The 14,701-nt window shown below is 35.4% G+C and overlaps 1 protein-coding gene across 1 annotated transcript in view; it reads right to left on the bottom strand.

Moving 5' to 3' along the window:
- The window catches only part of BBS7 (Bardet-Biedl syndrome 7), a 38,979-nt gene that overhangs the window by 6,923 nt on the left and 17,355 nt on the right, over positions 1 to 14,701 (bottom strand). The window contains exons 9-14 of the mRNA NM_001191346.3: positions 14,388 to 14,472; positions 13,531 to 13,633; positions 10,336 to 10,528; positions 8,944 to 9,018; positions 6,171 to 6,236; positions 1,294 to 1,433 (exon numbers count right to left, since the gene is read on the bottom strand). Coding sequence (NP_001178275.2) covers positions 1,294 to 1,433; positions 6,171 to 6,236; positions 8,944 to 9,018; positions 10,336 to 10,528; positions 13,531 to 13,633; positions 14,388 to 14,472 — 662 coding nt within the window. The remainder of the gene's footprint in view (positions 1 to 1,293; positions 1,434 to 6,170; positions 6,237 to 8,943; positions 9,019 to 10,335; positions 10,529 to 13,530; positions 13,634 to 14,387; positions 14,473 to 14,701) is intronic.

The following is a 14,701-nucleotide window of genomic DNA, read 5'->3' as shown; positions in this document are numbered from 1 at the left end:
TGTGGGAATACATAGAGGTATTATATGTACTTAATACATTAAAAAATAGGATTTTGCAATAGTAGTTACAAACATAAAAGCAGCCATTTAATTGAAAAATTAATTTCTCAGGTTAATCTTACCCATCAGATAAACATTTTGCTATACCTGTACTTTAACAGTTAAATGACATAAATAGCTTGTTTTCATTATAACATGCCTTTACAAATAAAAATTCAGTTTATTTAGGTCAATTCCATTTTTAATAAGTTCATCTAGTATTTTTACTATACAAACTACAAAACATACTTACACAAGGTAAGGAAAAAAATCAGCATAATGTGACAGCAAAGAACTGGGCTTTTTAAAGACAGATAGATGTAGGTTTGAAACACTAGCTGCATGCCACTAGGAAAGTTAAGGAATGGTACCTTCTATTTTGCAAGGATATGGAATTAAATTTCTATCCTGCAAATCACACATATACATAAAAGGTTGTAAAGAAAATTAAATGTAAAATGAATCAAATGGATAGTTAAGAAAATACAAGTTTATCGAATTAAAGGTACAGAAAGAATTTTAAGAGAATACAGAATAGAAGAAACTTTTGAGATCTCCACACCAACCTTATTTTCAGATTAAAAAAAAAACAACCAAAACCCACAGAGTTAAATTATTTCCATAATGTCATGTAGGAACATATATAAGACTATAATCCAAGGACAGCCCAGCTCAAATCAGCCTCTAAAAGAAGACAAAGACTCATCTCTATTAAAAATATTAACACAGGTATCCCCCGCTTTTTGAAAGCTCACTTTATGCCACTTTGATTTTATGTAAGGCCTACATGAGTACCTATTTTCAGTAGCCAAAAAAAAATCCAAAGAGGATTTTTGCTTTTACAAAAAAAGGTACAAAGCAAAAATAGCCTCAGCATCTGTTCTGCAGCGAGCTGTTAGAGAAGTAGCCCGCACCCCAGCAGCACCGAGAAAGGCCCACCAAGCTCCTCCTCCAGGAGCTACACTCAGCTCTGAGCACCAGGCGGCAGAGCTCTGAACTCTGTGAGCATCTGTGCTTTATCGCAATTGAGTCTAAGCATCCATTAGCAAGATGTGTCCTAAGGTAACTGCTTCTCTGCTTTATGCTATTTTGGCATATGAAAGGTTTCATTAAAATGCCCTACTTTCAGATAGCGGGGGAAATCTGTACATAGCATTTAATATTTTTTTTAAGTACAAATTTGCTACCAGAATAAAATAACAAGTTTATATGCATCATGTAATATCCTGAAAATAAACTCTCCCTTTGTCCTACCTGTCATGATCAATAAAGTGAGTTCTTTGATGGAGTGAAAGGGGTTTGATATGGTACTGGCGGACCTGACATGTTTTGGGTTGAATTCTTGGAGTCACATATGCTTGAAGTGTGCCATACTGGCCTTCAATTGAGCGAATCTGATTCAACACAAAAGAGGAAAGAAAATAAGAATAATCTAGCAACATAATGCCATCTTTAAAATGTTCAACACAAGTAATCAAGTACTTAGGCTTTAATTTCTTCTGTAACACACTGATGGAAATAATGACATTCTATTCAACAGGAACTTTTTACCACTATAGTCAAAGAAGATTTTAAAAGATTTTAGCAATCAAAAGCAAAATTAATCCATCTGTAAGTCATCCCTCTGACCTGAACCTCCACAGGAGACACTCAAACACTCCAAGGAGGTATGCTTGCTCCTTGGAAGAAAAGCTATGACCAACCTAGACAGCATATTAAAAAGCAGAGACATTACTTTGTGAACAAAGGTCCATATAGTCAAGGCTGTTGTTTTTTCAGTGGTCATGTATGGATGTGAGAGTTGGACTATAAAGAAAGCTGAGCGCCGAAGAATTGATGCTTTCAAACTGGTGTTGGAGAAGACACTTGAGAGTCCCTTGGACTGCAAAGAGATCAAACCAGTCCATCCTAAAGAAAATCAGTCCTGAACATTCAGTGGAAGGACTGATGCTGAAGCTCAAACTCCAATACTTTGGCCACCTGATGTGAAGAACTGACTGGGAAAGACCTTGATGCTGGGAAAGACTGAAGGCAGGAGGAGAAGGGGACGACAGAAGATGAGATGGTTGGATGGTGTTACTGACTCGATGGACATGAGTTTGAGTAAACTCTGGGAGTTGGTGATGGACAGGGAAGACTGGTGTGCTGCAGTCCATGGGGTCACAAAGAGTCGGACCCGACTGAGTGACTGAACTGAGCTGAAGTCATCCCTACCACAGAATTTATAGATTTGTCATTCCAAAAGATAAACATTCTCATACACCACCTTATCACATCTAAAAACATAGGTGTATAATACACTGTATAAGAGTCACATTAAAAAATGGTAAAAATTTAGACATTTTTGTTGAAAGGATAAGTGAGTCAATAACTAAACACTTCATTCTCTCAGAAATGGGGGCATTACAGCATATGGCTATTATAAAAATCTATTGCAAGGGACCTTCTCTGGCGGTCCAGTGGTTAAGAGTCTGCCTTCCAATGAAGGAGATACGGGTTTGATCCTAGTCAGGGAACTAAGATATCATATGCCACAAAGGGACTAAGCCTGTGAGCTGCAGCTACTGAGTCCAAGCTCTCTAGAGCCTGTGTGTCATAACAAGTGAAACCCTCGCTCTGCAGCTAGAGAAACCTTCATGCTGCAATGAGGAGCTTGTGCAGCCAAAAATTTTTTTAAAAAATCTATTGTCAGAAAAAAAAAATGTTTCCAATAACTTAATTCTTAACTTTCTATGAAAACAGAAAAGCATACTCATAATCTAATTATGACATATGTGGATTAGGAAATTCTTTGTACCTTTTTAGTTGGATATCCTGAGAATTTAAAACACTTATAGAAAACTCTAATTCATATAACTGTGAAGACATAATTTTAGAGGAATTAGAAAGCAGTCCAGCTTCATGCATTGGGGAAGGAAATGGCAACCCACTCCAGTGTTCTTGCCTGGAGAATCCCAGGGATGGCGGAGTCTTGTGGGCTGCCATCTATGGGGTTGCACAGAGTTGGACACGACTGAAGTGACTTAGCAGCAGCAGCAGCAGCCAACTTCTCTCTCCTGCCACCCCTTTCAACTCCTCCCTGCTCTAGTTCATGAAACGGACTGCAGAACCTCTTATATTACAAAGGCAGCTTCTCTAATCTAACTGACATATCAACTCATACTTTCCGTGGCATGTGAGGAGGGGAAAACAAATCAATGTTTTACCTAAATGGGAAACATAAATAAAAATTTAAAGCAAGAATTTTTTGCAAATGTTACACTAAAAATATTTCTCTGAATGCAAAGACAGAAAACATAAGGAAAGGATAAAGAATAAAAATACAGAAGGAAAATAAAAAATCCATCTGATAAAGCTATATCTTTAGGGCTTCTTTTTAAGGGGTAAGCTTAAACTGGTACATAAATTTTTCCACATAAATTCATAATTAGCATCAGTTCAGTTCAGTCACTCAGTTTTGTCCGACTCTTTGTGACCCCATGAACTGCAGCACACCAGGCCTCCCTGTCCATCACCAACTCCCGGAGTTTACCCAAACTCATGTTCATTGAGTCAGTGGTGCCATCCAACCATCTCATCCTCTGTCGTCCCCTTCTCCTCCTGCCCTCAATCTTTCCCAGTATCAGAGTCTTTTCAAATGAGTCAGCTCTTCACATGAGGTGGCCAAAATATTGGAGTTTCAGCTTCAGCATCAGTCCTTCCAATGAATATTCAGGGATGACATCCTTTAGAATGGACTGGTTGGATCTCCTTGCAGTCCAAGGGACTCTCAATAGTCTTCTCCAACACCACAGTTCAAAAGCATCAATTCTTTGGTGCTCATCTTTCTTTATAGTCCAACTCACATCCATACATGACCACTGGAAAAACCATAGCCTTGACTAGATGGACCCTTGTTGACAAAGTAATGTCTCTGCTTTTTAATATGCTGTCTAGGTTGGTCATAACTTCCCTTCCAAAGAGTAAGCGTCTTTTAATTTCATGGCTGCAGTCACCATCTGCAGTGATTTTGGAGCCCAGAAAAATAAAGTCAGCCACTGTTTCCACTGTTTCTCCATCTATTTGCCATGAAGTGATGGGACCAGATGCCATGATCTGTTTTCTGAATGTTGTAATTAGTATAACACAGGGAATATAGCCAATATTTTATAATAACTATAAACAGTATAATTTTTAAAAAAGAACACAATTGTTCACGTTTTTAAAAAGTCATAATGTTTTCTCATTATATACTTCATATTCATTATTTTAAAAATCCAAACAATGAAGAAAAATTAGGATTAACATATGAGTCATCTGAAATTCTACCACCTAGAGATGATCATTATTGCTATTTTGATAGTCAACCTTTCATACATCTCTCTATGCACATGTACAAAAATAAATGCATAATTTTACATAAATAAATTCTATTTATATCATAGACAGCTTTGTTTTTATTTCTAATGTCTTCCCTTATCTCTGCCTCTCCTAATACTATCATCTCCCTCCCCCTCACATCCCACCCAAACCTTCCCCCTATTGTATGACCTATCATATCAGACAGCTATGATTCTTTTTATATATTTCTTCATATTATAGATAATATGTATATACATATATAGAACTTTTATCTGCATTTTGCGTTTTTCATGGAATTTGCTCTACATTAAAAGGAATAGATCAGCTCATTCTTTATTGCAGCTGTGCAATATTCTATGGAATGGATAAACAGCTACTTATTCAAACATTAAATACTGAGTGTTCACTTTGATTCCACCTTTCTGCTTCTACAAACAATGCTGCAGTTAATTATACATATATCTGTGGGTACACTACTATGACTTTATTGCTATGAAATAGATTCCAACAAGTAGGGCTATAGCCTATTTTACCAAAGTGGCTTTAACAATTATTTACTTCAGCTATGATTGACAGTGTCCTTTTCCTCATCCTGTCACTAATGATGATGCTTTCTCTAAATTTTTGCCAATTTGTTAGACAAGCATAAACTGGAAGTTCCTTAACCAGATGTGAAAGAGTTATTGTGTAATAGCATCTCTCTTGAAAAAAATCTTACTTTGAGTCTCAGAACATCAGCAACACCAGTAAAAAGTTATATAGTCCTTAATTTTGGGATTATAAATGTACCAATTTTTTTTTTTAAATCTCACACTAAAAACTAAAATATATGTGTGCTAAAAAGAGTATTTAATTATAAAAATGATTATCCTAGTACATTGCAAAAGGAAACTTCAAAGATTTTCCCTGGAATAGATAGATAGTAATGCCATCACTGAATGCAATCAGAAAAATCCAAATAATAGGAAAATACAGGGCAAATGCTCAGATACTTCAGTAACCAAATTACCTTATTTGGACTATGGCTGAATCAAATGTTAAATTAAAAGCAAAAACCACTACACTAAACATTTGATGATACTAAGGAATTATTAATTTTTATTTGGTTTGATAACAGTATTGTGATTAGGGTTAAAAAGAGTTCTTATCTTTTAAACATATATCCTGAAATACTTACAAAAAAAATTACATCCTGTATCTGCTTCAAAATAATTTGGAACAGAGAGTGACAGCATAAATAAGATTGTTATGAATTGATCATTGCTTAAGCAGGAATCATTACTCTTATGTATGTTTGAAACTTTCCATAATAGAAAATTAGAAAAAAATATTTCCAGCTAGAGGAAATTTAGGATTGGTAAAAATTTTAGTGAATGTAATTAGTTGAGTGTTAATAGAAGAGACAGTGGTTTGGGCTGAATTAAAATCAAATAGGTAAAGAATCCACCTGCAATGCAGGAGACCTGGATTCAATCCCTGGGTTGGAAAGATGCCCCTGGAGAAGGGAATGGCAACTGACTCCAAGATTCTTGCCCAGAGAATTCCATGGTCAGAGAGCCTGGCAGACTACGGTTCATGGGGTTGCAAGGAGTTGGATACATCTGAGCAACTAAGCACAGCACAGCACAGAAACCTCAGATTCTCAAAAACAGGTCATTCAAAAGACATTATTCAAAATGCTTGTTTCAGGGAGAAATTTAATGCAAATAAATGATATCACATGTTGCAAGATTTACCAAGGAAAAAGAAAGTTCGAACTTTCAAGTAAAGGTAATTTCAAACATTTTTACCTTGAGCTCTAGTCTTGTGGTATTTGCCTGGCACCGGTAAGTGGCGAGGAGAAAATTGTCATTTGACTAGGAATAATTCAGAAGTTGAGGAGAAGAATGAATCCATGTCTTTAAGAATAACAACAGCATCAATAATAATAACTGTTATCATTTTACTGAGCACCTATCATTTGGGTGGCACTGTGCTATGAGCTTTATGCTTATTCCTATAAACAACCCTATGTGGGAAGCTTTAACAGATGAAGAAAAGGGGTCATGAAGAGTTAGGTAACTTTCCTAAAAGCCAGTAAGTAATAACACTGGAATTCAAATTCATACCTATAGCTCAGTGCTCTTTCCATCTTGAATCTCTCCCATAACATTTAAAAATATTAATTGTCCTTCCAAAAATTTAACTGATAGTGCAAATCCCTTATGTTTATATTATAAAGGCAAAAAACATAAATGTTCAGTGTTGAACATATTTGATTTTCACACATACATACAGACAACTTAGAAATATCTCATCTATGTATTTCCAGCAAATAGCACAGTGTCAAGTAGACCATAGGCATTCAATAAATGTTTGTTGACTAAAATTGGAGAGGTTACTTCATATAATATAACTTCTTGAAATAGAATAATAAACTACTAAAAACAAAAAAAAAAAGTATTTCTGGGTGCATGAATTGCAAAATCAGACAAAACAACATGAACTATTTGATATGCAATTTTCATGTACTGATATTTCCCTATTTTTAATAAATACCTGAAGAAATAAAAGGAACGCTACTATTAAAAGAAAATTCAAATGTTTTAAACTCAGCAAACACAGAGGATAAGTCAACTTAAAAATAAATATGCTTTTGTGTAATTAAAAACAAATGTTATGCATCTCAGTGCTTATAGATAAAATGACTAATTAAAAGAGATAAAATGTCTGGAGTTAGGTTTGGGATGGGGAGAAGAGGGTAAAGAGCAGAAAACAAGACTGACCATATGTTAAAGTTAGTGAGGAGTTCATGGAGGTTGTGCTATTCTTTCTCCTTTCGTGTATGTTTGAAATCTCTATAAGATTTTTTAAGTCATCATTCTAGAAAACAGGTTTTAAATTAGTATAAAATACTCGAATCCTGCATTGATATAAACAGGCTAATTTTTCACTGTAACTTAGGAATTAAAGATCTGAAGTTCATACTAACTTGATTTTTTTTAATGATCATCAAAACGTAGGTCTTAATCATTTGTATCTTATTCTCAAACAGGGATGGCAAGGCATATATGATAACAATACAACTGCTTTTTGGTAAATCTCTTATCAAAAAAAAGTTTTACTCTGAAATTATTTTGAAAATTATTCCCTAATATAACTATCAACTTTGTTCTTTATCTATTCTTTTTATCCTTCTCTTTTTAATGCCAGTTCCAGTCAGACTTTCTTCTCTGGCTTGCCTTCCCTAGACCTTTTCTGTACCCCAACTTCTCCTCAGGACCTGCACCTAGCGCCAAGACTTCTAGCCGGCTAGTACCACGTAGAGGGAAGTGAACGGCAAATGCATCCGAAAGCTCAGATATGGGCTCATCCTGGGTACTCTGCACAGAGTAGGTGTTCGATAAATGTCTACTGAATGAAGGGTAAGCAAGAGTCAGCAAGAAAAAGTGCGGAAAGGCAGGCAGATGGAACAGATCATGTTTAACTGTAGGAATGTGTGAAACTATATAGCATTTTGAAGAAATTTTAAGAACTTCAGTTTGGCAGAAATCATGTGCCTGGGAGGGAAGGTAGCAGCTGGTGAGAGATTAAGTTGGAGTTGTAATCAGAGCTGAATTATGGAAAGCTTTTATGCTACAGTGAGAGGTCTAGACTTACATGCAGCTCAGGAAAGGTTTTAAAAGGTGGTGAGAAGAGAAATGACACAGTGATGTTTGTACTTTAGGAAGGTCTCTTGGATGGAAGTGCACAGCATCTCCTGTGATTGACAGGCAATACTGAAGGCAGAGAAACTGGTGGATGAGTAGCTGAAGCAAGCATGGTGAGAGCTGGAAGGTTAACAGAAGTGGAAATGAAGCAAAGTAGACAGCTAAGAGCAAGGGAGCGAGAACTGACAGAAATCAGTGACTACAGTAGTCTCCCCTTTATCTGTGGTTTTGCTTTTTGGGGTTTCAGTTACCCATGCTCAACTGTGGTCAGAAGATATTAAATAGAAAATGCCAGAAATAAGCAACTCATGTTTTGCTTACAGAATCACACACCATTCTGAGTAGTGTGATGAGAACTTGTAACATCCCACTCCATCTCATCTGGGACGTGAATCAGTCCTTTATCCTGCATATTCACGTCATATATGCTACCTGCCCGTTAGTCACTTAGTAACCATCTCTGTTATCAGATGACATGTTGTGTTCAGGTAACCCATGTTTTACTTAATGATAGCTCCAAAGTGCAAAAGTAATGATACTGAAAAAAAACACAGTATTATTCAAGGGTTCCGTAGTATTTATAATTTCAGGCATCCACTGGGGCTTTTAGAATGCACAGTATCTCCAGCAGATAAGAGGGAGGGATCCACTATAACTGGATTAAACAGATAAGAAAAAAGGAAAGAATTTAAGACAACACTCCAGTTTCTAGATTATCTGAATACAGAGAAAGAGAATACAAACAGATTTTGAGGGAAAGGTTATGGAAGGAAATATTGAAGGAACATTGACCCTAATAGCATTTACAGGTTTCATACAAAATGGCATAATGAAAATGAAAGCATCTAAAGAATTCTTTATATTTTTTACTCACCTCAGAATCACAGCTGCTAAAGCTGACAACAGCAGAATTTTTATCCACATCAAGTAAATCTATTGGAACATCACTCTACAATCAATATTAAAAGGAAAAGAAAGGTTCAGGTAGAAAACTAGAAATTTTCCAACACATATTTTCTCTTAGGGTTTTCTTTGGTTCTAGTTTATGTTAATCTCTAAATATGAGAGTATGAACTCTCTTAACTTATATTTGATAATACCTACTTCTAGAAAATAAATATAATATGAATAAATGTCATATTATGACTTATTTTCTAATTTGGATTAATCAGAGATTACAGATTTTAATCTCTCACTGCTCTTTTTAAAATATAGTCTTCTTAGACTTTTCTGTCAGTACTAAAAATGCTACCATGGGCTACATATGGTCATGTTTATCTTTGTGACCCCATGGACTATATCCTGCCAGGCTCCTCTGTCCCTGGGATTCTCCAGGCAAGAATACTGGAGTGGGTTGCCATGCCCTTCTTCAGAGGATTTTCCTGAGCCAGGGATCGAACCTGGGTATCTTATATCTCTTGTACTGGCAGTCAGGTTCTTTACCACTAGTGCCATCTGGGAAGCCCATGTTTATTTATATCAGTTCATTTTTATAATTTTTTATTCCACCTGTAACACAGAAAGAGGGTAATTCTTAATCTACTCTGGAGAAGTAGCTTCTAGAACAATGAGTTTGCACTGTGCTCTACATAAATGATGCACCTAGAGTTGTTCAGTGCAGCAGTCCCTGAGCTAACACTACTTAAGAGAAATTTCTGCCCTTCAGTTTTAATTAATTATCCTCCCCCTCCCCCATATCTTTTCAAACTTTGTCTTCTTCTTCCTCTTTACTCTTATTTTCCATTCATCTTTCTATCATCTTTTTCCACTCTCTATCTTCTAGTATAAGAAAAAAAATAATTAAATAAATTGAAAAAGGGTGCTATACATTATTATCTCTAGGTTTCACCCTTCGGAATCATCTGCTTTGCCTATTGACCTATCTAGAAACTGACGGCTAATGAGCAGTCTGTACTGTAAACTCTTACTTTAGTATTTGGAACTTAAAGATCCTATTCAGGATATTAAATACTGAAGTTTTACAAATCACATCTCTGTTAAAATTTTCCTAAAGGCTATCCAAAGAACAAACTCCTAAATGTCCTTCCTCAATCTTTCTGAAACGTAAGTTCACCAGCCTTTTGTTTAATATGTATAGGGTGAAAGTAAAGATATAATTTAAATAATCTATAAGCAAACTGATTATCTAATGGAAGATTAAGATAAATGTTTAAAATCACTGTCTAAAACTAAAAGTGTCCAAAATAAATAGTGGACACTAAAATAGATCCAGTCATAAAACAAAGAAATTATGCATTTTACTTACCTGTATTAAGACATTATCTATCGCTGTCTGCACCTCTAAGATAAGGCTGTAGCTGGCATCATCTTTATTTAATGTAAACTTGTCATTTACACTAAATGAAGGTACTGCTGATTTTGCTTTGCTTGACTGAGAAGACTGTTGATATTTCTCTCTCTCCTGTAGCACTTTATACTGCAGCTGTTCCAATTCACTCCTAGAGGAAAATATAGAACTTCGTCACCTATAACCATTTGAGGTCCTCAGAATGTTTACAAAAATTTGACAGACATTTACTTCTGCAAAATGGATTTTTTAATTGGTTGCATTTGAACTGTAACAGAAATAGAAACAAAATTTTTGCTTCTATCACTGACCAACTGGTTCCATATTATCTATCTATAATCTAAAAACTAAAATATCTTCTCAGCCCCATACCAGCAATATTAATAAAGAGTTGTAAGAATCAAGGCAAGCTGCAAATACACATGAGTCTGGCTTCAGTTACATGTAGTACTAATCAGAAGACAAACTGATTGTTCTGGGGTAGAATAACTTAGATTTAATGAGAAGGAACAAAATGTGTGAAATCAATAAACATGTACCTTTCAGAAAAACATTAGAGTAGACAGACAACAAAGACTGCAGAGTATCAACGATAATCATAAGCCAGCTGAGTTCCACCAAGTGCTGGAGACTGAACTGTGCAGGCACTGCTTTGAGTTGCTCCAGTTAAAGGGAAAGGTCAAATGCAAACGAAGGAAACAGTAACTGGGAGAGCACAATATGAGGTTTAGCTACCTCAAGTTTAGAGGGAAAGTCTGGGAAGAATCTTGGAAGAGATTTGTGCAATTAACCAAGGAAAAGATTCATTCACTCAAGAAATATTTACTGAGTGACTCTATGAACAAAACAGACATAACCTTCTCATAAGCATACATTCCAGCGAAATCAGGAAGGGGTTGACTTAGTTATAAATATAAGGTATAGTACTGAGGGCATAAGATAGCAATTCATTAACTCTACTTGGTATCCTTACTGAAGAACATTAGAGCTTTCTCTCCTAGTGACTCTGGTGAACTGGTTTGTGGTGAACTGGTGGTGTGGCTTTAGTGAACTAGTACTTGTGGCAATTTGTTGCCTCAAAACTTCTGTAGCAACTACCACCAAAAACAGATTGATTTTCACTCCCCCAAGAAGTTGGCAAGGGCTGAAGTAAGGAGAATAATCATTAAAAGTTGCACCACCTATGGACACCTTATCTTTGACAAAGGAGGCAAGAATATACAATGGAGAAAAGACAATCTCTTTAACAAGCGGTGCTGGGAAAACTCGTCAACTACTTGTAAAAGAATGAAACTAGATCACTTTCTAACACCATACACAAAAATAAACTCAAAATGGATTAAAGATCTAAAGGTAAGACCAGAAACTATAAAGCTCCTAGAGGAAAACCCAGGTAAAACACTCTCCAACATAAATCACAGCAGGATCCTCTATGACCCACCTCCCAGAATATTGGAAATAAAAGCAAAAATAAACAAATGGGACCTAATTAAAATTAAAAGCTTCTTGCACAACAAAGGAAACTATAAGCAAGGTGAAAAGACAGCCTTCAGAATAGGAGAAAATAATAGCAAATGAAGCAACGGACAAAAAATTAATCTCAAAAATATACAAGCAACTCCTGCAGCTCAATTCCAGTAAAATAAATGACCCAATCAAAAAGTGGGCCAAAGAACTAAACAGACATTTCTCCAAAGACGACATACAGATGGCTAACAAACACATGAAAAAGATGCTCAACATCACTCATTACCAGAGAAATGCAAATCAAAACCATGATGAGGTACCATCTCACGCCAGTCAGAATGGCTGCTATCCAAAAGTCTACAAGCAATAAATGCTGGAGAGGGTGTGGAGAAAAGGGAACCCTCTTACACTGTTGGTGGGAATTCAAACTAGTACAGCCACTATGGAGAACAGTGTGGAGATTCCTTAAAAAACTGGAAATAGAACTGCTATATGACCCAGCGATCCCACTGCTGGGCATACACACTGAGGAAACCAGAATTGAAAGAGACACGTGTACCCCAATGTTCATCGCAGCACTGTTTATAATGGCCAGGACATGGAAGCAACCTAGATGTCCATCACCAGATGAATGGATAAGAAAGCTGTCATACATATACACAATGGAGTATTACTCAGCCATTAAAAAGAATACATTTGAATCAGTTCTAATGAGGTGGATGAAACTGGAGCCTATTATACAGAGTGAAGTAAGCCAGAAAGAAAAACACCAATACAGTATACTAATGCATATATATGGAATTTAGAAAGATGGTAACGATAAGCCTGTATGCGAGACAGCAAAAGAGACACAGATGTATAGAACAGTCTTTTGGACTCTGGGAGAAGGCGAGGGTGGGATGATACGGGAGAATGGCATTGAAACATGTAAATTATCACATGTGAAACGAATCACCAGTCCAGGTTTGATGATATAGGGTGCTTGGGGCTGGTGCACTGGGATGACCCAGAGGGATGGGATGGGAAGGGAGGTGGGAGGGGGTTCAGGATGGGGAACATATGTACACCCGTGGTGGATTCATGTCAATGTATGGCAAAACCAATACAATATTGTAAAGTAAAAAAATTAAAAAAAAAAGTTTCAGCAACTCCTACTTCTTCACTGTATGAAGCAATTTTCCTTGAGGCCCTTGTCATAGGACTTGTCAAACTGAACAGGCCGTGAAAGTGATCCTTGTGTCTAAAGGAGTTAACATTACTCATTTCCAGTAAGAAAACTTATAAGCCAAAGCTATAGATTCAGAAAGGTCCACAATAGCAGTGAATATTAGAATTAATGAGGAATAGAGCCATCTATATTGGCTACTTTCTAATGTCTATTAAAAAAAACACTATAATAGACAAATGCAAAAACATATTCTTAGATTTTTCTTAGATTTTTGATCTAAGAAAAAATCAACATAGAAAAAAACACATAAAAAGTATATTTCTAACTCCAAATATTAATCAGCACTTACTGCTAATGTTCTCAAACTGATAAACTTTCACTTAAAAAGGTGATAAACTAATTAATTATATAATTTCTTCCAGTAAAATATACGGTACCAATAAGTAAGAAAAAAAAACAACAATCACATACTTCATGAAATGAAAAAAAAAAAAAGGCAAACCAAAATCCAAAATTACCGTAAAGAAGAAATTTTATTCTGCATCTCCTGATTAAATTTTAGTTCTTCTCCTGGTCCACTTTCCTTATGAACAGGCTCTGTGGTCAGACCTGTAATCCAGCCTGTAGAGATGAATTAAATCGTACACCATTAAGTGCTGCCAGTGTTAAACCCAAAATGCATGCCCCTTTGTCCACCAACATCAACCTCATTTAGTTTTGGACTTATTATTTTTCAAAAAAGCATAAGCAAAACAAAAAGAAATCAAGCTGGAAGATATTCAAACTATAAGGAAATTACTTCAGATACCATTTTTGCTTTGCTTGAAATACTGTAATACTGCAATTAAAGAAATCCTTTACTTCTTAATTTATAACTTTAGTTTTCAGGGATGAAATAAGTCAACATAGTCTAGCAAATGCAAAAAAGAGCTGATGAGTAAGAGTTGTCTTTCAAAAATTACTTTCATGGAAAGTTAAAATCTCATATAACTATTGTGAAAATACAAAAATGACCAACTCAAAAGAAAGTAAGTTTTATAAGAAATGTACATAGTAACAAAACAAACTAAATTTCAGTAAATAATAATTTTTAAGTCAAAGGATATCATTTAATTTTCAAAGATACTAGAGATATACTAAACACTTTTAAAAAGCATTAATAAAGAAATTATTTTATAAATCAATAACACTCCTTTCTTTCTTATTTTTAACCAATAAAGCTTTTAATGCTATAGGTAAGGGTTAGTTACTAATAAACTTAAAAAAAAATCAAAAGCACTTTATCAAATTTATATATTTTTAAAAGCAATTTATCAAATTTATATTTTTTAGATTGATTCTTTCAACTAGCTATTACGATTTTCATTTACCTTACCTGAGTATGTGGATACCACGATTTCGTCATAGCCATCTTTCCCTACACAACCACCCTGGATTGATGTGACACTCTCAGACAACGTCTACAATGAATTTAAATCAAGCACTTCATCAATAAAATTTCACAAAGTTAAATAAGCTACAAAACTTATTTTCCTATCTCCCAACATTCAATATATTTTTATTGAATACTTCTGAGATTGGAAAGGTGAAAATCCTGCACAAGTGGCCAGAAATTCCAGTGTTTTTCAATATGAGGAAAGGAGACTGAAAATGACTCATATATCTGTGTGTACCACTCAGCTGCAGTAG

This window comes from Bos taurus, chromosome 6, assembly GCF_002263795.3.
Source record: "Bos taurus isolate L1 Dominette 01449 registration number 42190680 breed Hereford chromosome 6, ARS-UCD2.0, whole genome shotgun sequence".
NCBI classification, from domain to species: domain Eukaryota; kingdom Metazoa; phylum Chordata; class Mammalia; order Artiodactyla; family Bovidae; genus Bos; species Bos taurus.
This window is presented reverse-complemented; position numbering and strand designations above follow the sequence as displayed.